This window comes from Paroedura picta, chromosome 4 (assembly GCF_049243985.1).
Source record: "Paroedura picta isolate Pp20150507F chromosome 4, Ppicta_v3.0, whole genome shotgun sequence".
Classification (NCBI taxonomy): Eukaryota; Metazoa; Chordata; class Lepidosauria; order Squamata; family Gekkonidae; genus Paroedura; species Paroedura picta.
The window spans coordinates 39,510,411-39,534,393 of record NC_135372.1 but is presented as its reverse complement, the minus strand read 5'-3'; the positions used below and the strand labels follow the sequence as shown (position 1 = coordinate 39,534,393).

Sequence of the window (23,983 nt, the reverse complement as noted above, 5' to 3'; positions counted from 1 at the left end):
AAGCAGAAGGCAGAACACCAGAGCGAGAAGTGGTCACCTTCCGTAAAAGCCCGGAGATAGTCAATTTCATGGCTATGCCTAGAGCAGGGGTAGTCAAACTGCAACCTTCCAGATGTCCATGGACTACAATTCCCAGGAGCCCCTGCCAGCGAATGCTGGCAGGGGCTCCTGGGAATTGTAGTCCATGGACATCTGGAGGGCCACAGTTTGACTACTCCTGGCCTAGAGAATCTGCCGTGTGGCTTGCTGTGCTCCTGTGCCCCTTTGTTCCTGTGAATAAACTGCGACACAGACAGGGGGTGCGCCAATCTCTGAAGCCTTGAGTGCTTAACGCTCAGCACATGACCCAGATTCCTGAGGCATCACTGTCGCCTTTCTTTCCACGCAGGCCTTGCGGTTTCACTCACCGTTGCCCTGTGATTGACTATAACGTGTAATTCACTCACCGGTCCTCGCATTCATAGTCGCCGGAACACTTTGCTTGCCGTCCATTACAGCTGAGATCCCAACTCCGTACTCTGTCCCTGGCACCAAGTCTGCACACGGAAACACACAAAAAAAGCCACAGGTTAAGCAATGAAGCAATCTCACTCTCACACGGCAGCCTCCTAAAATTGCAAAAGCACCCGCAGGTTGAGGTTAAATGTACATTTCCGAAGGAGCTCCTATCTCGTCACCATAACAAATGGCTTTCAGCTGTTATCAAATGCATTTATTAGTCTGTGTAGATTTGATAAAAATATATATATCTTGTTCTTTTTATGCACTGTGGCTTCCAAACTCTGCTAAAATACAATGGGATGCAATGCTTTGTGTGTAAACAATTACCACCATTGTAATGAAAATTGTCACATCAAAATCACAAGATGTCATATTGTATACGGCACTGGTCAGAGCACACCTGGAGTACTGTGTGCAGTTCTGGAGGCCTCACTTCAAGAAGGGTACAGAGGAGAGCGACGAGGATGATCTGGGGCCAAGGGACCAAGCCCTATGAAGATAGGTTGAGGGACTTGGGAACATTCAGCCTGGAGAAAAGGAGGTTGAGAGGGGACATGATAGCCCTCTTTAAGTATTTGAAAGATTGTCACTTGGAGGAGGGCAGGATGCTGTTTCCGTTGGCTGCAGAGGAAAGGACGCGCAGTAATGGGTTTAAACTGCCAGTACAACGATATATGCTAGATATCAGGAAAAAAATTTTCACAGTCAGAGTAGGTCAGCAGTGGAATAGGCTGCCTAAGGAGGTAGTGAGCCCCCCCCCCCACTGGCAGTCTTCAAGCAAAGGTTGGATACACACTTTTCTTGGATGCTTTAGGATGCTTAGGGCTGATCCTGCGTTGAGCAGGGGGTTGGACTAGATGGCCTGTGTGGCCCCTTCCAACTCTATGATTCTATGAAAATAACAGCCGTAAGAATCAACCACCTCTGTACACATTTCAAACCCAATAATATATATATATTTTAAATCATCACGAGCAGAAACTCAACAGCCGTGTGTCCAACAGCTCTGTAGTTGTGTCAGCTCAATAGTAGTGGTGTGTGATTTCCACCAACTTGCTAACATAGAGGAGCAATGCAGAGTTTTCTAAATCCTGCCTCAGCACTTCCAAGAGCAGGACATTTTAAAGAGAATGCCCGATATCTCATGGAAATCAGGCCCACCTCTCAAATGGAGGCTACTTCCCTCAGAGGGCCAATGGAACAGGCATATATAGGGAGAATTGGTCCTTCAAATATATGGGTTCCTAAATGGAAAATGATTTAAATTCTGGAGACCTCGTTTCAAAAAGGACAGGGACACAATTGGGTGGGTGCAGAGGAGAGCGACGAGGATGATCCGTGGCCTGGGGACCAAGCCCTATGAGGAAAGCCTGAGGGACAAGGGAAAGTTCAGCCCAGAGAAGAGGAGGCTGAAATGTGGGATGATTACTGCCTTTGAAAGGTTGTCACTTAGAGGAAGGCAGGGAAAGGTTCCTGTTGGCAGTAGAGGAGAGGACCCGCAGTCATGGATTTAAGCTATGTGTAGAATGGTAGCAGCTAGATATCAGGGAATTTTTTTTCATAATCAGTGGAATCGATTGCCTAAGGAAGTGGTGAGCTCCCCCTCACTGGCAGTCTTCAAGCAGCGGCTGGACAGGTATCATGGATCCTTTAGGCTGATCCTGCATTGAGCAGGGGGTTGGACAAGATGGCCTGTATGGCCCCTTCCAACTCTATATTCCATGATTCTAAATTAAATTCATTTATACATCGCCTTTCTCCCCAATGGGGACCCAAAGTGACTAACATCCTTCTCTTCCCCTCCATTTTATCCTTACCTAATCCTTGCCCTGACCCTGTCTGCTGGCAGCAGAGGGGGAATGCATAACTGGATGCCATGATTTAATGTGCCAAAACATAAAATGGGGATGATCATTTTATGGGAAGCCCCAGTTTGGTTGTAGCATCTAGTTCTATCCTGATAGTTCTGAAACAGAGGCAACTGTGGAATGAAAGAAAAGAACCCATACCCACCACAGACAAAGATGTACTTAGAATCATAGAGTTGGAAGAGGCCATATGTAGGCCATCTGGTCCCACCCCTGCTCAATATTACTATTATTATTATTAATTGAATTTATAGTCCACCTTCCTTCAGGGACTCAAGGCAGATTAGGTAAAGGTAAAGGTATCCCCTGTGCAAGCACCGAGTCATGTCTGACCCTTGGGGTGGCGCCCCCTAGTGTTTTCATGGCAGACTCAATATGGGGTGGTTTGCCAGTGCCTTCCCCAGATATTATCATTTACCCCCCAGCAGATTACAAACTCCATAAAAATCAAGGGAGGTTACAAGCTCCATAAAAACCCCAGTCCTTAAAACAAGTTAAAGAAGTTTCCATGTAAAGTCTTGCAGTGTTCCATGTAAACCACCCAGAGCCGTAAAGAATGGGTGGTATACAAATCCAAACAAAATAAATAAATAAATAAATGTCCCACAATTACCATAAGCAACAGATGGCTATAAGAACCCTCCTACCTCCTCATAGTCATCCACCAGGGTTTTTTCACATTGGTATAGTGCAGCCTGGGGGGGCGGGGCACTGATCTTAAGAACCCAGCCTCAACCAAAAACCCTGCAAAAGAGCTCTGTTTTACTGGCCCTGTAGAACTTTGACAGCTCTGTCAGGGCCCTCAGCAGTCCTGGGAGGTCATTCCACCAAGTCTGGGGAAGTCTGAGTCCCTGAAACAACTGCTATGCTGGGATTGGTGGCTTGCAGTGATTGACAAGCTGAGGAGCGGAGGGAGAAGTTTGCATTGTTTTCCTTTGCCGCCTCGTCAAGAGGGAAAAAGCCGTAATGAGGCGACGGGAAAATGCGGGAGGGGCCTCCCATCAGGAAGCTTGCAAACATGTGGCTTACAACCGTGCATTTGCAAACAGGAGGGGGGGGGCTAGTTTAACACCTCCATGTGGAATCGGTCTATGTTTGGGCCACTGCTTCGAAATCCTGTCTCAAAGTATAGCATCTGAACTTTTCCAAGGAAAAGGAAAAAATCACTTCCAGAGTGTCAGAGCTTGGTTGCCTTTGGGGGGTCATTTTTACCCACCTGAGTCTGAGAAAATGGACTTCATTTGGGGGGCAAAGAATTACCATTCCTTGATGGTGATTGAGACCTGCAGCCATCTCCTCCCAGAAAATTTACAAGGAGGGAGAGAACAGTGCACGGTAGCTTTATTTGTTACCAAACTGATCTGACATCTAACATTTTCATTTGAGTTTCTTATTTATGAGGCATAAATGAAACACTCAATAATTAATGAAAGAAGCCAGCTTCTCTCTGCGTGCAGCGGAGCTATAAGTATCCAGTTGCTGGCAGGAGGCCTGCCCTGTGGTTTCTGGCTCATTGGGGGAGACAGCAATTTAGTTAATTTCCAAGCCAATCTATCATCTATTATCATTATTGGATCAAAGCGGATACCAGTGGCTCTCTGGCGGTGCTCTTTGGCTTTTTGTGGGTTTATTTATTTCTCCCATGGACAGAGACCAGAGGATTCTCTGAGATGCTACAGGTCTGCCTACAAGTACAGCCAAATATAAACAAGGGACCATATTATTCACCCTCACTGGAGGCAGCCCATTACCCATTCTTTACCCCTTGAAAAGTACTGCCCGTTCTCCCATTGTAAGATGGCAGAACTACGGGCAGGATTTGATTTTTTACATATAGAAGAGGAAGAGCTGGTCTTTTGTACCCTGCATTTTACTACCTGAAGAAGTCTCAAAGTGGCTTGCAACTGTCTACTCTTCTGCTCACCACAACAGATCTGAGAGAGCTCTGAGAGAATTGTGACTGGCCCACGGAGACCTAGCTGGCTGCATGTGGAGGAGGAGTGGGGAATCAAACCTGGTTCTCCAGATTAGAGGCCACCACTATTAACCACTGCATTAAGATGGCTCTCAAACATAAGGCTGGAAAGTGGCAGAAGTTATGTGGGGGCCCTTCCCAGCAATATCATGATATCACCATATCATGATGTCACTTCCAGTCACACAGGAAGTCATGTTATCGCATCACCCATCATGCTGATAGGCCCCCATTTCCCATTTTTCTCCTGCTGCCCAGGGAAACGGTGAGTGGAATGGCAGGTGGGGGTGGGGATGCCCCGCTGAAGCAGGAAACCTAGCCTTTCTAGTTACTCTGCAAATATATTGCGGAAACCCGAGCATTAAAGTGCAGGGCTCAGTGGGATTCACTCTCACATGTTTTACTTTAAGTCAGGGGTCCTCAACCCCCGGTCCGCGGCCCGGTACCGGGCCGTAAAGGCCATGGTACTGGGCCGCCAGCAGCCGCGCCTGCCTCCCCCCCCGCAGCGAGAGGGGGGGAAGAGGCAGGCACAGCCGCCGGCACGCCAGCAACACAAACGCGCACGCGCGGAGCTGCCGCGCATGCGTGTTTGCGCCCCCTGCTGGCGAAAACGCGCACGCGTGGCAGCTCTGTGCATGCGTGTTAGTGCCACCTAGTGGCGAAAACGCGCATGTGCGGCAACTGCACATGCGTGTTTACATGCAGCTACGGCGGCTGGGCCGCCGGCTCTCTTCCACCCTCGGAGGCGGTCCCCGACTGCAAGAAGGTTGGGGACCGCTGCTCTAAGTTACTAAGGTCCAAATAGTACAGCAATGTGATCAAGAGTTAATTTTCAGGATTTTATAACCAAACCAGTTGAATGATTTTATAACCAAACCAGTGCATTCTTGCTCAAGATCAAATGCATAAAGTTGATCAAGGTCTACAGTAGTTTGCCATCCTTAACAGCTTTAAAAGGACTGATAGAATATGTCCATCAATGGCTACTAGCCATGGTGACTAAAGGGAACCTCCATTTTCAGAGGCAGTCAGCCTCTGAATCCCAGTATCAGAAGGCAACATCAGGGGCAGGTCTCAGCCTTCATGACCTGCAATGTTGAACTATGGGCAACCATGCTAACGGACTTTGGTTTTTTCCCAGCTCTTCACTATTCTGGGAGCTCCTTTTGGTTATTATACTGAGTCATCATACCCTTATCCATACTAGGGAAGGGCACAAACCAGGAAAATGTGGTTCATTTCAGTTCATGATTCAGGGCGTGCCCAATTCATAAGCCTTGAACCATCATACACTTTCAGATGCCAAATCAATCGGTTCAGTTCATGACGTTTGTGATGGGGTAGAAGGCCCACCCGGTGAGCTAGAAGCACCAAACTCATCGGGGATCTCCAGCTGACTCTTCTCTATCTGCCCTCCAAGTCTGGTGAGGGCAGGATTTACAGAACCTGCATTAAAGCCTCTCCCCCCCCCCAAAAAAAAATAGGTGTCCCCAGGAAAGTGCTTTCTGGGGAAATTACAGGTGCTAGCTCAGGAGGTTGAGGAGTGTATAGAACAGACTCCATGTAAGCTAGAGACATTAAACTCTCAGGGGACCTCCCTCATGGGATCTCCCTCTGAAGCTGCTCTACATGCCCTCTATGTCATGTACACATTAGATTTAGGGGGGTCCAAGTTACGGACCCCCAAAGACGATGCCTCCAGGAAAGTGTATTGGGGGAAGTGCCAGATGAATGTCCAAAAGTGTACAGAATGGATCCTATGCAAGGTAGAGACATCAAATGCATCCTGAGAATCTCACCCTACCTTTGAAATTTGGTAAACCTTTTGATTGAGTGGAGACAGTCTGTTTATAAATATATCCATTCACAAACTGCCTTGAATTACTTGAAAGTTTGTGGTAAGTTTGTTCCAGCTGAACTGCCATGAACTTCCATTCACAAGCCACAAACTGCTGAAAGTTCACCACAAACTTTCGTTTTTGAGCCAATTTGTTCCCACCCCTATTGTCTACTCTAAGTTAGAAGAACTCACAAAGCCCTGATCTTCTCCAATTCTCAAGTCTCATTTTGCCAGAGATGCCAAGGATGGAATCTGGGACATTATGTATGCATTGCAAACCCTGTGCACAGATACATGGAGATTTATCACATTCTCCTTTTCTTGCTTCTATCTTCATGTGTTTTCCTGTTCTGCATGTGTTTGCTCCCTCTAGTGGTCGATTCAATATTACATTGCTTTATGTCCAGCAGAAGAATCTGCAGTTTAAATCTGCAGGGAGATATGCCAGACACAAAGTGATATAATGGTGAAACTACCACTAAAAGGAACAAAACAGACCCCCTCCTCAAAAAGAAAAGGAAAAGGAAAACACTTGCAAGGAAAATGATACTGTGGAAAATCCCAAGATCCTTCCTAGTGCTCAGTAAATATAGAAATAAGAATAGATGTATGGATGCATGCTATAAGAGAAGAAAAATATCTACATTCCAGCACTTATAGAAGAGAGATCATGGGACATCACTTGGGGGAATGATGTATGTGTATGTTAGCCACTTTTATTTAGTGGGATCTGTGAAAATAGGAAGACATGGGGCCAAGATAATGACCCCAATTGGACCTGTTGATGGGCCCAACTGTGAACATGGAACTTCCTCCTCCCCGTCCTCCTCCTCAAACTAGCTAATTGAATGACCTATCAGGTGTGGCAAGGCGTGAACAAATCCTTCCAGGCTGACTAAAAGCTTTCTAGCCAGGCAGCAAGACTTAATTTAAAAATGGAAAGGCCCTAACAGAGGTTCATTAAAATTCTGGAGCAGCCCTCCTCAGAACAGGCATGAGATAAAAAGAGCCGCGTCAGATTCAAAACAGAGTCATATAAATTTATGAAGGGGAGAACATTATTTTTAATCTGCTGCCTTCGCTGTGCGGCCATGCATTCTGCTACAGACTTGGGTCTCCTCCCTCCCCTCTTCCTTTGGGCCCTTATAGTGTTGTCGCAGCTGGATAAGAGATGCTGAACAGGGCAGATGCATGCTGATAGACCAGTTTTCTTTTGAGAAGGTTTCGTGAACAGCTTTTGCTTTTCACTCCAAGTTTAATTGATCGTCATATTTGAGGCTCCAAAAAGATGTAGCATGGAGCCTGCTATCCCAAACCATCTGGATTATTTCACTGAACTGTACTTGGCCCTCTACTGCAGGGTAATTTGTCAGCATCTCTCTTCTCTGGTGTCCACTCCCTGTTCTTTCTTGTTCTTTTTGTAGCCCTCGAGAGAAGGTGGGTTAGTCAGTTAGGCATAACTTGTGCGCAGAGGCAAAAAAGGATGCATTGGCCAGGCCATCTGGCGGAGGGGGTGATGTTGCAGTTGGTTGGCTGTGGCCCAAGAAACCTCCTCCCTATTGTGATGCTAAAGATCTGTTTAGAATGGAGGTGATTAATTATTTTTCCAGTTGTGTAATCATCTGCCTTTTAACTGACTAATGACTCAATTGAACGTCAATAAATTTGCACAACAAAACAGGCCAAGTTCTTAAGTACTGCCAGGCTTTCTCAACCAGGGTTCCGGGAAACCCTGGGGTGTCTTGATGTTTCTGGAAGGGTTTCCTGAATGGGTGGGAGTTCATTAATTTTTAAAACTTGTTAAGTATTAATCGGATCATATCATACCCCCCTTTGGCCAATGATGGGCCTGGAGCAGGTGGGAAGTGAAGGAGCCTCGGGTGGGCATGTACACAGCTGTGCTTCCCAACCATATTCTGCATGACCGCACCACTTCTAGGGTTTCTTGAAGCCCAAAGAACCTTTTGGGGGGTTCTCAATGGTCAAAAAGTTGAGAAAGGCTGATATAAACTCTGTATAAGGAAGTACCTAATACGCGGCATGATGACTTTGCCGCAGAACGGTGACGGCTAGCAGGTAAGAAGCGGCCCCCCACAGATCAAATAACAGAGCATCTTGTCGCAATCACATTGCTTGACAGGCTATTCCCTTTCATGCTCTCCGCTTCCCTTGAGAGATCGGAAATCTCAAGGGGAAGCCTTTTATCAGGTCAGCTTCTCCACAAAAGCATCTCCTTGAGATTTGTGGGGGTTTCCCGACGCTCACCTGCTTTAAAACAGACAGGTCGAGCATGGAGGAATGGACGAGCATCCCGGCGCTGCCCTGATCTTCAAAGCAGCGGAAGTGTTACCTGCATCAAACACCATGCCACACAAGGCCTCTTGCTTTCTTATTGGTGGCAGAAAGGGCCATCAAGTCAAAGCCAACTTAATGGAGAGCCTTTTATGCCATTAAAGGTAATCGGCTTCGGGTGGTGAGCCAGCAAGTGTTATCAATGCAATAGTAGGGTTATCAAGGGGTGGATTGCTGTCGTTGGCCTCTGCATTGCACCCCTGGACTTCCAGCCAAGTACGAACCATGGCCAATGCAGCTCAGCTTCTGAGATCTGACAAGATTGGGCTAACTTAGGCCATCCAGGTCAGGGCTCCCTTCTGATTAACCAGCAACGAAACCTCAGTTGATTGATTCATTTGCTGGCTACATTCCTAATGCTCAACTCTTTGTCTCCAGGGCTTCTTCCAAGAGAAGGTGTTCATAGCTAGTAGCCACTATCACATGCCTTCAATAAAGCCAGCACTTTCTGGCCCTCCAAGGTCATCAAAGGAGCTTGGTCTTCCTCTTAGCTCTATAAAACCCTACCAGAAATACCATCTCACTTTGCATGGCCCTTACAACAGCCGCAAAGATTTTCATTTTCATGAAAGTGGAGCTTTCCGGCTTTCCTCTCCTGCTGCGGCCCATTATCTCACAACACATCGCTTGTAGAGGCCAGCAGTCCTTCAGAGACAGCATGGAGTGCAGAGTTGGGGGTCTCTCAGTGGAAGGAGGAAATTGGCAGAAATCACTGCACCCTCTTTGCAAATGCATCATCTGGGGTAACTGTACAAGTCAGTGTTTCAAACCCAACTGTTTGTACTTGCGTAAGTTCTGCCATGTACACAGAAGCAACAGAAACGTCTCCCATGTTTAGAAGAAGAGTTGGTTCTCATATGCCGCTTTTCTGTACCCGAAGGAGGCTCAAAGTGGCTTATAGTTGCCTTCCCTTTTCTCTCCCCACAACAGACACCCTGTGAGGGAGGTGAGGCTGAGAGAGCCCTGATATTACTGAAGAAGAAGAGCTGGTTTTTATATGCTGCTTTTCTCTACCCAAATTAGTCTCAAAGAGGCTTACATTCTCCTTCCCTTTCCTCTCCCCACAACAGACACCCTGTGAGGTGGGTGAGGCTGAGAGAGCCCTGATATTACTGCTTGGTCAGAACAGCTTTATCAGGGCTGTGGCGAACCCAAGGCCACCCAGCTGGCTCCATGTGGGGGAGTGGGGATTCAAACCCGGCTTGCCAAATTAGAAGTCCACACTCCTAACCACTACACCAATAGGGCTGGTTTACAAGAAAAAAAATCTGCCTGTTCAGTGGGTGAGGAGGCTTACCTTTGAGGGTGGCCCTGGTTGTGGCACCTGTATTCCGTGGCACCAGCACCTCGTGGTACTGCTCTCCAGCCAGGGTGCTGTACACCACCTTGAAGTTCTCCACCTCTGCTTCGCTGTTGTCCCACTCAAGTTGCAAGCTATCCGATGTCCGGGAGAGCACACGCAAGTTCTTGGGAGCATCGATTTCTGCATTAAGAAAGGGGACAACAACAACACTATTTTTATAGCCACCCTTCCCATATTGGCTCAGGCCAGGCAACAAACAACACAATAGAGTAATGTTTCTTCTTGACTGCGATCTGTGTTCACTATCAACCCATAAGCTGTCAGTCCAAATGCAGTGGTCATGCTTATGAGAAAGGTATTTTCACATTGACAAACTTGCCACAGATTTGAGAAAGTGTATTTGATCGCCTTTGTTTTATTTGCTTCATTTCTACCTTGCCTTTCTCCACATCTGGGATTCAAAATAGCTAACATCATTATCCCCTCCTCTACTTCATACTCACTGAGAGTGTATCACCGGACCAAGGTCACCCACTGAGTTTTCATAGCAGAGACTGTTTCCGTACCAGTAATATCGCTTTGATTTGCATTTTAAAGGGTCAAGTTTTCCATCCATTTTCACGTTAAAATCCACCTTTCCATGTGCAGATCTGAATTACCCTCTGACTTACTGTACATTTTGGAAATTGCCGGTTACAGCGATTTCATTGGTTAAGGCAGAATCTAATTTTGGGCTGCCCAATGGAGAAATGCATGCATTTGGGTTTTTCCCTGCAGCCACCATTTTGAGTAATTTGTGCATGCCCTTTTGCTCATCACCATCCTCCCTCCCTCCCGCTCCCTTCCTCTGTCCTGAAACATCAGTCTTTTTCTTAAAAGCGTTACAATGCTGTTTCTATCAATAAAACAACAGTGACAGTCTTCCATGTTCCACTGCAGCAGCATTACAATGCAATAACCCACCTTCATCTAAACCAAAATCCCAGTATACTTGGCGGGGGGGGGGAGAGAGGGAGGTGATTGAGGGCATAGAATGGTGGAATTAAGGAGCTCAACAAAATGAAAGGTGCAATCAGGCACCATTTTGCAAAAAGAAACATTTTTGGAAAAGGGGAAGGGAACAAAGCATCATGGGAGGCTGCCTCCGTCCCATTCAGATGCGGAAAGCATATGGAGAATTTCAGCCTGGGAAATGAGGGGAGGAAAGCCCAAATGTGGAAATGCTAGAGCTGGCTCCCAGCATTCAAAGGACATCCAAAGCAAGGCTAAGACAAGGCACGTCTCTTAATGCGGAAATTGTCAGAGTGGAGATTTGAACCTGGGTCCAACACTCTAACCCATGGCTGACCAAACTGTGGCTCTCCAGGTCCCATGGACTACAATTCCCACGAGCCTCTGCCAGCATGCTAGCAGGGGATCATGGGAATTATAGTCCATGGCCATCTGGAGAGCCACAGTTTGCTTACTCCTGCTCTAACCACTACCCCAGAGTGGCCCTGATGGTAGCAACAACTTGCATCTTTCCTTATGCAACACATACCACATGACTCAATCTACAATCCTAAAACCCCTTTCCCCGGAAGGAAGCCCTACTGAATAAATGGGACTTAATTCTGAACAGGCCTGCTTAGAATTGCTCCTTAGATTTGTTGCCCTCTTGCCCTCCTTGACAATCCCAGGCAGAGAATTCAAACCAATAATTCTTGCACAGAGATGAATAAAAAACTTGCTAATTAACTAATAGTCATGATAACCCTTATCATTTATGTAATGCATTAAAGCGTGCAAAGCACTTCATGGTCTTTATCTAATTAGAATTCTGAGTATGCTATTCAGCTAGACACCCAATGTCTATACGTATAATATGTAGGTCTGGGATGGGGGCAAATCTCCCACGTTACCTAATAAGCCATTTGGAAGGTTAATTGTTCTGAAATGAAATCAAATGAGGCAAAGCCCAGAGGCCAGCACTGAGAGTTCATGAAAAATGGATGGGGGAAAAAAAGCAAACCTGCATTTGAATGCTACAACAGAACAATTCACAACCTTAAAAAAAACACCTGTATTGATACTCCTACTGAAGCAGACCATTGGTTCATCTCATCCCATGTTCCTTCTAAGTCCTGACATCATCTTGGTGGAGTAGTTAAGAGTGGCATCTTCTAACCTGGAGTGCCATGTTTGCTTCCCTGCTCCTCCACATGCAGCCAGCTGGGTATCCTTGGGCTAGTTATAGTCTGGTTAGAGCTATTCTTACAGTGCAGTTTCTCAGCGAAAAAGAAGGAGTCTCAAAGTGTCTCACAATTGTCTTCCTTCTCTTTCTCCACTGCAGACACCCTGTGAAGTAGGTGAGGCTGAGAGAGCTCTGTGAGAAACTGCTGTGCAAGAACAGCTCTAACAGAACCGTGACTAGCCCAAGGTCACCCAGCTGGCTGCATGAGGAGGAGGAACAGGGAATTAAACCCAGGTTTCCATACTGGAGGCCACTGCTCTTAATCACTATACCAAGCTCACAGCTTCATCTACCTCACAGGGTGTCTGTTGTGGGGAGAGGAAAGGGAGGCTGCTTTGAGACTCCTCTGGGTAGTGAAAAATGGGGTATCACAACCAAATCTTCTTCTTCCTCTTATGACTTAGAAGGATGGCACAGTAGCAGAGGGCTGAAAGGCATCTTTTCTAGCTGGCTGTGGGTGTTAAGTGCCATCAAGTCTCATCCGACTTCTGGAGACCCTATGAATTAATGACCTCCACAAAGTCCTATCAGTAAGAGCCTTGCTAGCTAGCAGAAACCCTTTTTAAACAGAGGTGAATTGAAACAGGGGCCTTATATAAGCAAAACACGCTCTGGGTTATGTCCTCTTTGTTTTCCTTCATTACCATGGCCCAAATACTTCAGTGAATACAAAACACATCAGGAACTATGGTTTGTGGTACTGAAATGAAAGATCAGCCTCCTCCACAATGCCCCCTCCCCAGGAGTAATATCTAGGGGCTTTTCGCACACCTTCAAAATCGCACAATGGTTGCCAATTGAAAACGCTACTGATTTGCCATTATGCACAACGTCGTTGACAATCTGCCACACACCTGAAACCGATCCGCAAAAAGCGCTTCCTTGTAGCGCTTTCAGGGAAATCCCCAAAAGTGGATTCACCCTCCGGAAAGCGCTACACTCCTGCAACCAATCTGCAACACTAGCGGGAAAGTTCTGTGCGTTACCATTGTTGTGGTTTCTACAAAGTCCCTCCCCCTGGCTCTCTCCTCTGATCTTCCGGCGAAGCGATCGCCATTTTTTTTTCTCCGAGCAAGCGAAGTTCAACCCACAAGCAAGCCTGTTTAGAGGCTTCCCCGGCTTCAGTCCCTCCCCAGAGCTGTTTATTCACTAAGCACAAACAACAGACAAGCCCGTTTGCTGATGTATTTTCCCTTTATTTTTTACACTGTTTTCGGCCGAAAATCGGGCCCGTGGGGGGGGGGATTTTTTTTTCCACTTGGGGGGAGCGTGGCAACGATGAAACGACAGCTCAAACACACCTGCCAGCTGATGGGTCTCTCCCTTGCAACGAATCAACACATATTCGTTGCAATGGGTGTGTGTGTGTGTTTTTTTTTTTTTTAACTTTTCTTAAAGGGAAAGGGGCTGTTTGGGAGCATGCTAACGGCTGCCCATTGGCTGCTTGACGGTCAGGGGCGGGACGAGCTTAGCAATAGCGCTTCCTGTCTAGCGATTTTTGCTGAGACTGGAAGCTTGTGGGAAACGATAGAAACGCAACTGGATTCCACTACAAAGTCAGGTATGCATAATGACGAATTGCACTATTTTAAATGGCGATTTTTCGTTCAGCAAACAATTTGCTACAAGGATCCCGGTGCGGAAAGCCCCCTAGTGAGCAACATTTACTCAAGATCCTCAGTCCCAAAGATATTAAATTGGCCTTATCCAGGGCCAGGGCCTTTTCAGCCCTACCCCCCAGTGAGATCAGGGCCCTATGTGACCTCGGGGTCTGAAAGATGGAAACTGTTCTGCCAGGCCTGTGTTCGAGCCCTAGAAATACCATCAAAAATTCTGGCATCTCAACCTAAAACACTTAATATCCACCAACGGATCACCAGGAGAACACTTTATGTGCTCTTCTTTTGCTACAGAGAAGGAGGGGGCCCTGCAGGAATTGTTTGTTTTTTTTAACTTATATTGGATTTTCGGATTTTATATGTCCATTTTATTGATTTACTGTTTATCGGAACGATTGCTGTGAGCCACCCCGAGCCCTCGGGGAAGGACGGCATGCAAATACAAAAATGAAAAAAATAAATTTAAAAACAAAGCGACCGTAGCCCTACAAGCGCCTTCCCCTTTGAATGCAGCACACAGCACTGTGTTTTCTTTTAAGGTGCGTGTGCATTTTCAGTGCAACGCTCTGCAAAGTTGCCTAATTGGAATCCCGACAGGTGAAGCTTGGGGGTTACCTTCTGCCCTGTACCAGCTGCAGCGGCTCATTGGCTGTACGTATGGAAGGAAGAACCTGCACAGTTTCATACTGCCGTGATGGAAGAGTGACAAATTTATAAGGCTTCCCATTTGCCTTTTATGCTTCTCAAATGCCAGGGAAGTAAATCACAGAAGGGAAGACTCAGCAAATCATTAAAGAGTGCATGCACACACACACACACACACACACACACACACACACAACACACACACAGCCCCATTTGAAAGTTCATTTGGCAAGGGATCATCATAGACTTAACATTACCGAAGTACTAGTATCCATCTGTAACCTTTATGACAGGCAATATACAAGCCCATAAATGAGTTTTCAAGCAGGCTTCCCCCCTCCTCCTTTATGGAACAATAAATTAAGCCTGTTAGCATTCTATGGCCTTGGATTTAATTACAAAAAATTCTGATGAAAGGGTTCCTATATAGTACTAGTGAATACACTATACATTTTGCATACTTATGGGACACGGTGGGAAATTTCCCCTTCCTGTCTAGGATGGCTTCCAGGGGGCATCAGAGGGACTGGGTAAGACAAGGAGGAGGCCCTTCTGTCAACCTGCCTGAGACCAGGTGTCTTCTGCAGTGGAAGGGCTGCCAACTTCCAGGTTGTTGCTGGAAATCTTCTGGGATTATGATTGCTCTCCAGGCAACAGAGATTAGTTCACCAGGAGAAAACTGCTGCTTTGGAAGGTGAATTCTATGATTTTGGACTTTGCTGAGTTCCCTCTCCTTCCCAAACTCCATCTACCAAACCTCCAGGTAGTTCCCAACCTGGAGTTGGAAATTCTTTGCTCCAGACTTTCCAATCTGGTCATTCTTGGTTGGAATCTACCACCTTCTTCTAGAATCATAGAGTTGGAAGGGCCATCTAGTCCAACCCCCCTGCAGAGTGCAGGAAATTCACAACTACCTGCCCACCACAGTGGCCCCAATTCCACACCCAGATCATAACCCCCAACCAACAGCTGTTTGTTGGGGGCCAACTTTCTCCAACCCTCTCCCTTCTCCTCTTGCCTGGGGGGCAGGGGAAGTACAGTAATGGTTCCAAATTTTGGGAAGCAAAAGGACTACCTGGGGGAAATGGTAACTAGGGTCCAGAAACTCCAGGATAACGAAAAACATGCCTTCCATTAAACCCATATCCAAAATTACAATTACATTTTTTTAAGTGCACACCCCTCCCCCCATTTCCCGGGCTGCTATGATATCTTGCTGAAAAGGGATTGGACCTTTGGATCTTCAGCATCCAAAGCTGGTGAGCTACCACAAAGTTCTGGATTCTTTCCTATGTTGGGGATTTTCCTATGGCATGGGAAGTGAATGTTTATGACCACACCTGATCAGAAGCACTCCCCTTAACCAGCAATTATCTTGGGTGTACCTGTTACAAAATGGGTGGCTGTGGCATCACTCTCGTTGGTCCCACGGACAGCTGAAATGGAGACTTCGTACCGGGAGCCGGGACGCAGGGCTTGCATGGAGTACTGGCTCAGGGGAGGCTGTAGACGGAAGGTGGTCTTCCCCCCTTCTCCATTCTCTAAGCCATACTTCAGCAGGATGTAGTCCACTTTAGCCCGAGGTGGAGTCCATTCAACAAAGGCCACCGTGTCAGAGACGTCTCGTACCAATATCTGAGTCGGCCCGTCAATTACTGAATACGGTGTTCATGCATAAATGAAAGAAAACAAATCAGAAGAGAAACTTGTTGGACTATGCAAGATCTGCAGTGTGCATAATTGAGCAAAATATAAAAGGTGTCCTGCAGGGGGCATTGGAGGAGATAGCATAGCTAGGAAAGGAACTGCCTGATAATTTTCAAATTATCTCCTCCATTGTCCTGATTGACTCAATGGGAGACTCTTCCTCCCTCTTGCCTCCAGAACAGTGGTTGAACAGAATGACTGCAGACAGCAGCTACCTACATGGGCCTCTATCTCTTTCTTTCTATGCCTAGTTGTTTCTCTTCATAAATAAAATTATTTTATTCTTTAAGCAGCCTAGTGCTTTGCTCTCTGCATATTCAAACGCTGCTAACAAAACTGACCTGCTCCATCATTTTCAGTGGGGTGTCCAAATGCTCATTCTAACTTGCACAAGACTTCCTACATGGCTGGGCTTGCACAATAATGTGTGAATTCAGCCATACGTTTTCTTTTTCCTTAAGAGAGAGTAAATAGGATACAACCGGACAGGCTTCAGGATAGTTGCAATGGTGGAATGAGAGTTGCTGGATTGGGAATTGAACTGGCTGGGACAGCACAACATCACTCACCCATGCCAAACATAACTGCTGGATTAAAGGTAAAGGTAAAGCACTGAGTCATGTCTGACCCTTGGGGTGACGCCCTCCAGCGTTTTCATGGCAGACTCAATACGGGGTGGTTTTTCCTTCCCCGGTCATTACCGTTTACCCCCCAGCAAGCTGGGTACTCATTTTACCAACCTCGGAAGGATGGAAGGCTGAGTCAACCTTGAGCCGGCTGCTGGGATCGAACTCCCAGCATCATGGGCAGAGCTTCAGACTGCATGTCTGCTGCCTTACTGCTCTGCGCCACGATTACACCTGCCTAAAAAGTCAGAGCTAAAAGTTAGTTAATCACTTGGGTACCAAACTGGCATTATCTTCTTGTCCCTGCTGTGCATCTAATCTCCGGTTTATTTGCTCTCTGCGGAATCAGAGCTATCATCCCAGCGGTTATTCCAGAGCATTCAATACTTTTCTTTGTGCTGGTGGCAGCCAAAATTATGCTCTGTATTAAGTGCCATGCTTTAATAGTAGCATTTTCCCTAGTGTTTTTTATTGGGCATTATTATCACGTCACAGAGGTTCACAATGGCTAAAAAGAAATCCCCTGAATAAATACATTTTCTTAAAAAATGCCATCAGAGGAACCAAGTCAGCCAACTTTGGGGTTGTTCCTACCTTCACGGGCATCTCTTGGTTTCTGTTGAAGACTCAGCCCTTCATTCCACAATTATTTCTATGATCTTCCTTGGGGAGGTAAAGAATCCCCCAAATAAATCTGCAGACACATTCCATTTTGGCCTTTGAATGTGAGAATATTAGTGTGAGTTGTGAGTGTGTGTATGAAGTGTTGTCAAGTTGTGTCCAATTTATGATGACCCGCCTGTGTGGTTTTCAAGGCAAGAGATGAACAGAAGAAGAAGAAGAAGAGTTGGTTCTTATATGCCGCTTTTCCCTACCCGAAGGAAGCTCAAAGCGGCTTACAGTCACCTTCCCATTCCTCTCCCCACAACAGACACCCTGTGGGGTGGGTGAGGCTGAGAGAGCCCTGATATCACTGCTCAGTCAGAACAGTTTTATCAGTGCCATGGTGAGCCCAAGGTCACCCAGCTGGTTGCATGTGGGGGAGCGCAGAATCGAACCTGGCATGCCAGATTACAAGTCCGCACTCCTAACCACTACACCAAACTGGCTCTCAGAGGTGGTCTCCCATCCAAATACAGATCAGGGCAAACTCTGCTTAACTTCCAAGATCTGACAAGACCAGGTTAGCTCGAGCCATCCAGATCCAGGCTTTAAAAAGTGGTACAGCCCAACCTCAGGCACCTTGGCCAAGAAGTAAATCTGTGGGGCTCTATTGGCTTCAGCATGCATAGGACTGCCCCTTAATATTCTTGTTTGTAATTAAATTATTACCTGGACCCAAATTACGACCCTCGTCATATGATTCCATCTGAGAACTCCCCCCCCCAACCCCACCCGCATGGCTCTTGTGCTTTTTAACAGCTGCATGAAGGGGCAAAATCCAGTAGTTAGTTTTTCCCCAGCATGAAGATACTGTAATAGGGAAGGTAGAACGACTGAATTTTACCCAGCATACCCCTTTTGAAGTCTCAGAGTCCTTACTATAAAAAAAGGGAGGCAATTGAGTCCAGAGCTAAGGAATTCTAGTGAAGCCAGAGGAGCCTAAAATGATCATTCACCAAAAAAAAAAAAATCATTTTACAAAGAAGTGTGTAGAAGTCAGATAGGGTAGTTAGTGTCCTGCATAGTGTAGGGGGTTGGACTAGATGACCCATGAGGTGCCTTCCAACTCTATTATTCTATGATTCTAGGTCAGGAATGAGTTCCAGTGAGGACATGGGGCCAGCATGGTGTAGTGGTTAAGAGCAGCGGCTTCTAATCTGGTAAGCCGCATTTGATTCCCCGCTCCTCCACATGCAGGCAGGCGGGTGACCCTGGGCTAGTCACAGTCCTGATAGAGCTGTTCTCACAAGGCAGTTTATCTCAGAGCTCTCTCAGCTTCACCTACCTCATAGGGTGTCTCTTGTGGGGAGAGGAAGGGAAGGCGAATGTAAGCTGCTTTGAGACTCCTTCGGGCAGTGAAAAGCAGGGTATAAAAACCAACTCTTCTTCTTTTATATCTCAGGTGACCAAACTGTAGCTCTCTAGATGGCCATGGACTACAATTACCATGAGACCCTGACAACTGGCTGTGCTGCCACGGGCTCATGGTTGTTGTATAGTCAGTGGACATCGGGAGCCACGTTTTGGTCACTCCTGTTGTATATTGTAAACTAAATTGTATGGAATTGTGGGTTTCAACTTTTATTCGGTTTTATGTGGTATTTTGCTTTTATTGCTCGAGATGACCTATTCTAGAGAGGTGGGATATAAATCAAATTAGAAATAAAAATAAAATAAATCATTTTAAGTATAAAGAGCAATGTGTGCCTCAAGGCCTATCAAGAAGAGGACTATCATTTCCCAGGGTCTTTTCTTTTCTATGGGGTCCTGAATGACAGAAGGGGCATTAGCTTTACTGCTCGTGTGACTGACCTCTCCTCAAACAACCCCATGGTGCTATTATTTTCTCACTGGGGGAAACATGCAGGCATCATATAGATTCCTGTATGTTTACTCCAGTGGGATAAACAGCAACGTGGCAGATTTGTTGCTGACCCAAATAACAGGGAGCTCTGACCACTGAACTCCCCGCATCATACCAATGCTGTCTGAGACCGTTTCTGCACTAGAGGCTTCGTGCTGGGCTGCAGATTAGAGTTTGAGCCAGGGCAGGTGACCCCACCTCTTTCTGCTCCTGCACGGGGGAGCATTTGGCCCAATGCACTTTGTCCGACACGGATTTGTGCACCACGACAAGAGCCTGGGCAGCAAAATTCTCAGTGCGGAAACGGTCTGACGATGTCCTGACATTATGCAAACTCTTTCAAAGCGGCTTTAAGTGGCCAGTAGATGTCGCCAGTAAGCCACATCCTGCAACCAAGTTTCAGACGCATCTCTGTGCTTTTTTTTAAAACAGAGAGGATTGTCTGTTTATGTTTAAGAGGCGAGGATGAGAGGTTGCCAAAAATCTGCAGCAGGATTGTTGGTTATTCAGAAAAAAACAATCTTGTTTGATGGAAAGGCCGGCCTGCATTGTGCTGCTTTCTTGGCATGGGCTCCTTGGTTCCCAAACCCCATTAATTGCTCTATAATTATTGGCTTTGTGGATGCCTCCCCTCGTGGAGAGCTCGACAAGAGCTGGTTATACCTTCCTTTCATTGGCTAGATTGATTTGGATGAAGGGAGTAATTTGATTTGCTTGCCAAGAGCAGAGCAGCACGTCGGCGTGGCCCTAAGTGAACTCAGGGCCTTGTTAACATCCTGATGTCAAGGAGGTCATGGAGAACAGCATCCTGTTCCCAATGTGGAAAACCAAGAAACCAAGGCCTAGTCTGCACACATAGGATAATGCACGTTCAATGTGCTTTGGCAGCTGGATTTTCCTGTGCAGAACAGGAAAATCTACTTCTAAAGTGCATTGAAAGTGCATTATCTATTTTGTGCAGACTAGGCCCAAGACAGAAGGCTTCCAGGGGTCGGGGGGGGCACCCACCTAGTTCTGCATGGCACATGGGCCCATGTTTAACTGGTTGGGTACTGACAGAGCCCTCCAGGGTCCTCAGCTCTTCCGGGAGCTCATTCCACCAGGTTAGGGCCAGGACTGAAAGGGCCCTGGCCTGGGTTAAAGCCAGGCATAGCTCTGTATGGCCAGGGACCACTAACAGATTAGTACCCGCAGAGCGAAGAGCCCTGCAGGGGGCATAAGCAGACATGTAGTCCCTCAGATAGGCAGAGCCCAAGCCGCGTATGGCCTTAAAGGTCAAAAACAAAAATCTGAACTTGATCCAGGCCAGAACTGGTAACCAGTGCAGCTGTCCCAGCACAGGCTGGATATGGGTCCTCCAAGATGACCTAGTGAGGACCCTAGCTGCTGCATTCTGTACCAGCTGGAGTTTCCAGGTTAAGAAAAAGGGTAGGCCGGCATAGATTGAGGTACAGAAGTCTAATCTAAAGGTGAGTGTCGCATAGATCACTGTGGCCAAACAGTCTGGGGACAGGTAATCTCTAAGGTATTCACATTTTCTTCAGAGGAACTGATCTCCATTGCCTGGGGATGAGCTGTAAATCCAGGAGATCCCCAGGTCCCACCTGGAGGCTGACATCCCTAGTCATAATATTAGCAGTATATATTTTCTGGCTTTTCTCATGCTGCTTGCTGCGCCAATCATGGGTAACAGAGAATGGGAGTCTGCCTGCCTCAGGTGGGCCCATGGCATGGGCCGTTAATACAGATGAAATCTACCAAGACAGGAAATGACTTGCTGGTGTCCAAACTGGCATTGAAGGTTGAGTTACTTACAAGTCGAGACACTTGCTGAGGCGGGAGGACTTCGGGCTTGCTCCTTGAGGGCGACCACGTTGACAGTGTACTCTTCGCCTGGTTTCAGCCCTGTTTGATTGAAGGTTGTCATACTGCTTGGAAGCTGAGCAATTACACCCCCCTCGTTGTCCTGAGGATTTAGAAGAAGCTGGCTGAGAGTATGGAAGACCTGGCCGCATCCATGACGGCCCTCCTCATTTTTACTTACAGGTGGGTTGTTATAGATCTACACCCCTTCCAAAGCTGAAGAACCACCAGCGTTCTTCTTATCCTTGACACATTTATTTCACTGGTCCTTGATCTAGTGAACGGCTCTTAATTATTTTGGGCGGAGGGGGATTTCCGCCCCACTTGCAAGCTGGCTTCCAGGACCTAGCCGGATCAATTGTCCTGAAGTCAAGTCGAAACCCTTTTCATTACACTGCTGTGAATCCTGGCTATCCTTCAGAATACTGGACCCAAACTTCTTCTAATGTCTGTTAGTTAACTTTTGTATTTGTATGTTTGTTTGTTTATTTATTTAGATTTCTATACCGCCCATTTCTTTGCAGCTCTGGGCGGTTTACACAGAACATTATAACTTACATGGAACATTACATAACATCAAAACAACTTTAAGAAACATCAAAAGATTACAAAACCACAATTATAATATAATAACAATTAACAGTAACTTTGGGAGAGTCATGGGCAGGCATCTGGGGGGGACCAGCAGGTGTTCTGAGTTGGTCGGCCTCAAGCGAATGCCTGGTGGAAGAGCTCCCTCTTGCAGGCCCTGCCGAACTGTGGAAGTTCGGGCAGGGCTCTGATCTCCTCAGGGAGCTTGTTCCACCAGGTGGGGGCCAGGACCGAGAAGGCTCTGGCCCTTGTTGGGGTCCGACGAGCTTCTCTGGGGCCAGGGATCCGCAGCCAGTTGGAGGTGGTGGAGCGTAAGACTCTTTTGGGGGTATAGGCAGCAAGGCAGTCTCTCAGATACACTGGGCCCAAACCGCGTATGGCCTTAAAGGTGATTACCAGAACCGTAAGCTTAATCCGGAATTCAACTGGGAGCCAGCCAAGTTGTTGGAGTGCCGACCGGATGTGGGATCTCCATGATGGTTTAGTGAGAATCTTGGCCGCAGCATTATGACTGTTAAGAGCTCTTGACAACTGCCCTATTTCAATCTCAGCTATAATCAGTTCATTAATTGTGCATCTTGACTCTAGCTAGCCCTTCATGGCAATTAACCCCCCCTCCTATTGAGGATATTCTGTTTTACTGTATCTGACGAAGTGTGCAAACACACAAAAACTTATATCTTGAATAAAACTGTGTTGATCTTAAAGGTGTCCCTGGACTATAACTTTGTCTGCTGTAAAACACTGCAAAAATTTGTTCTGCTGCAAAATAGTCTCCTTCCCCGCACCCCAATTTAGTTACTGCTTTGCATATGTTTATTCTGCCCTTTCTCCTAGGACCTTGATTTTATCCTCACTAGCTTTTATCCTCACTCTGAGCGAATGATTAGCGTAAATGATTCATTTAAGGTCAACTTCATGGCAGAATAGAGAGTTGAACCTGGATTTACCTGAAGCAACTGCATGTTTGAATGGAGTTATATACATATTCCTGTCTCAAGCAGATAAGAGGGAATGGTTTCATTTTTTAAAATTCCTGAGTGTATAGGCAAGGGGAATGAAAAAGAACTATTTGGGGGGGGGGTCTCCCACTGCTTGAGTTACTAAGAGGCACTATGGGTCACACAAAGAAAGATGCCGTTGCCCCCCCCCCCCCCATGACACTGATTTAAACCAAACATCGTAATGAAACAAATAATGTGGCTTCTTGATGCCATGAACAGAATAACCATTGTTCACTAAGTAAGGAATTGTAAAGGAAATGGGACCACAACATATTAAAGCATAGATTTCACCAATGATTTGCACTGTGCAGGCTGCAGTAGGGTACGGTGTAAAAAAAAAAGGGGACGGGAAGAAAAAGAGAGCCAATAAAATCCGAATGACTCCCCAGTCAAAAGTTCTAGCCAGAATACTGAAGTGCGCCATAAATTAAATAGAGACAAGACACAAATTACCTCAGAACAAGACCCACTGAATGATGAGAGACATAAGTCATTTTCTCTCCCAAAAAGTTTTCCGCTGGAAAAAAAATGCTTTAAAATATTTCTGTTCACCCCAAGCGAGAAAGTAAATTCACAACAAAATAAAAACGCTTACTGGGGGAGGAAAATTGGAGAGAAGTGAAAAGTTGGTTATATCCTCCACAGAGAAGAGGCGCATTAGTAGAGTCCCGCAAATTTTCCCTGAGATTCTCCCCACAGCAGCCATTTCCTTTGCCTGCCACAGGAGGCTTTAAATTTTTTAATTGGCACTCAAATATCATTACAGTGATATAATGTTATAACAAATACGTGTGCCAGGTTCTTTGAATTGCCAGCTTTCTTTCTTTCTTTTTTAAACGGTAAGCCTCTAGCTCTTTCCATTGCAGAGATATAAGGGAAAAAGGGATTTAAAAAAAATGAAAATGGGAATTCAGAGAACCTGATACATTTGGGCTTCTGGAATTCTGTCCCCCCCCCTCCCAGCTACCCCCCCATCTCAGCTGCTTAATAGCAGATGTACTGTCCCTTGCAACCACTGCCTGCTGCTGTCCACGTTGCAGGATCATGGGGTGTCATGCAGCAATACAAAGTCCCCCCCCCAAGAGCTTGGAGGCTGTCAGACCTGGACTGGCGATCTGACCCCACAGCCATCTCCTACCTTGTGGAGTAAGTATGGTGTAGTGGTTAGAGCAGAGATTCCCAACCACAGGTCTGTGGACCCCTGGAGGTCTGTGGGAGCTCTGAAGGGGTCCATGGGAGCTTTGAAGTAGCATGGTATGGGGGGTCGGGTTGTCTTCTCAGATCCTACTCTACTTTCCAGCCTTTATGAGGAAGAGCTGCCATAGCAGT

General features: G+C 46.5%; 1 protein-coding gene across 2 annotated transcripts in view; it reads right to left on the bottom strand.

The window, feature by feature from the left end:
• The window catches only part of TNR (tenascin R), a 536,279-nt gene that overhangs the window by 53,529 nt on the left and 458,767 nt on the right, over positions 1-23,983 (bottom strand). For both annotated transcript variants that reach the window (XM_077332511.1, XM_077332512.1), the window contains 4 exons: positions 21,012-21,162; positions 15,722-15,991; positions 9,834-10,019; positions 447-536 (listed from right to left, as the gene is read on the bottom strand). In XM_077332511.1, the coding sequence (XP_077188626.1) occupies positions 447-536; positions 9,834-10,019; positions 15,722-15,991; positions 21,012-21,162 (697 nt within the window). The remainder of the gene's footprint in view (positions 1-446; positions 537-9,833; positions 10,020-15,721; positions 15,992-21,011; positions 21,163-23,983) is intronic.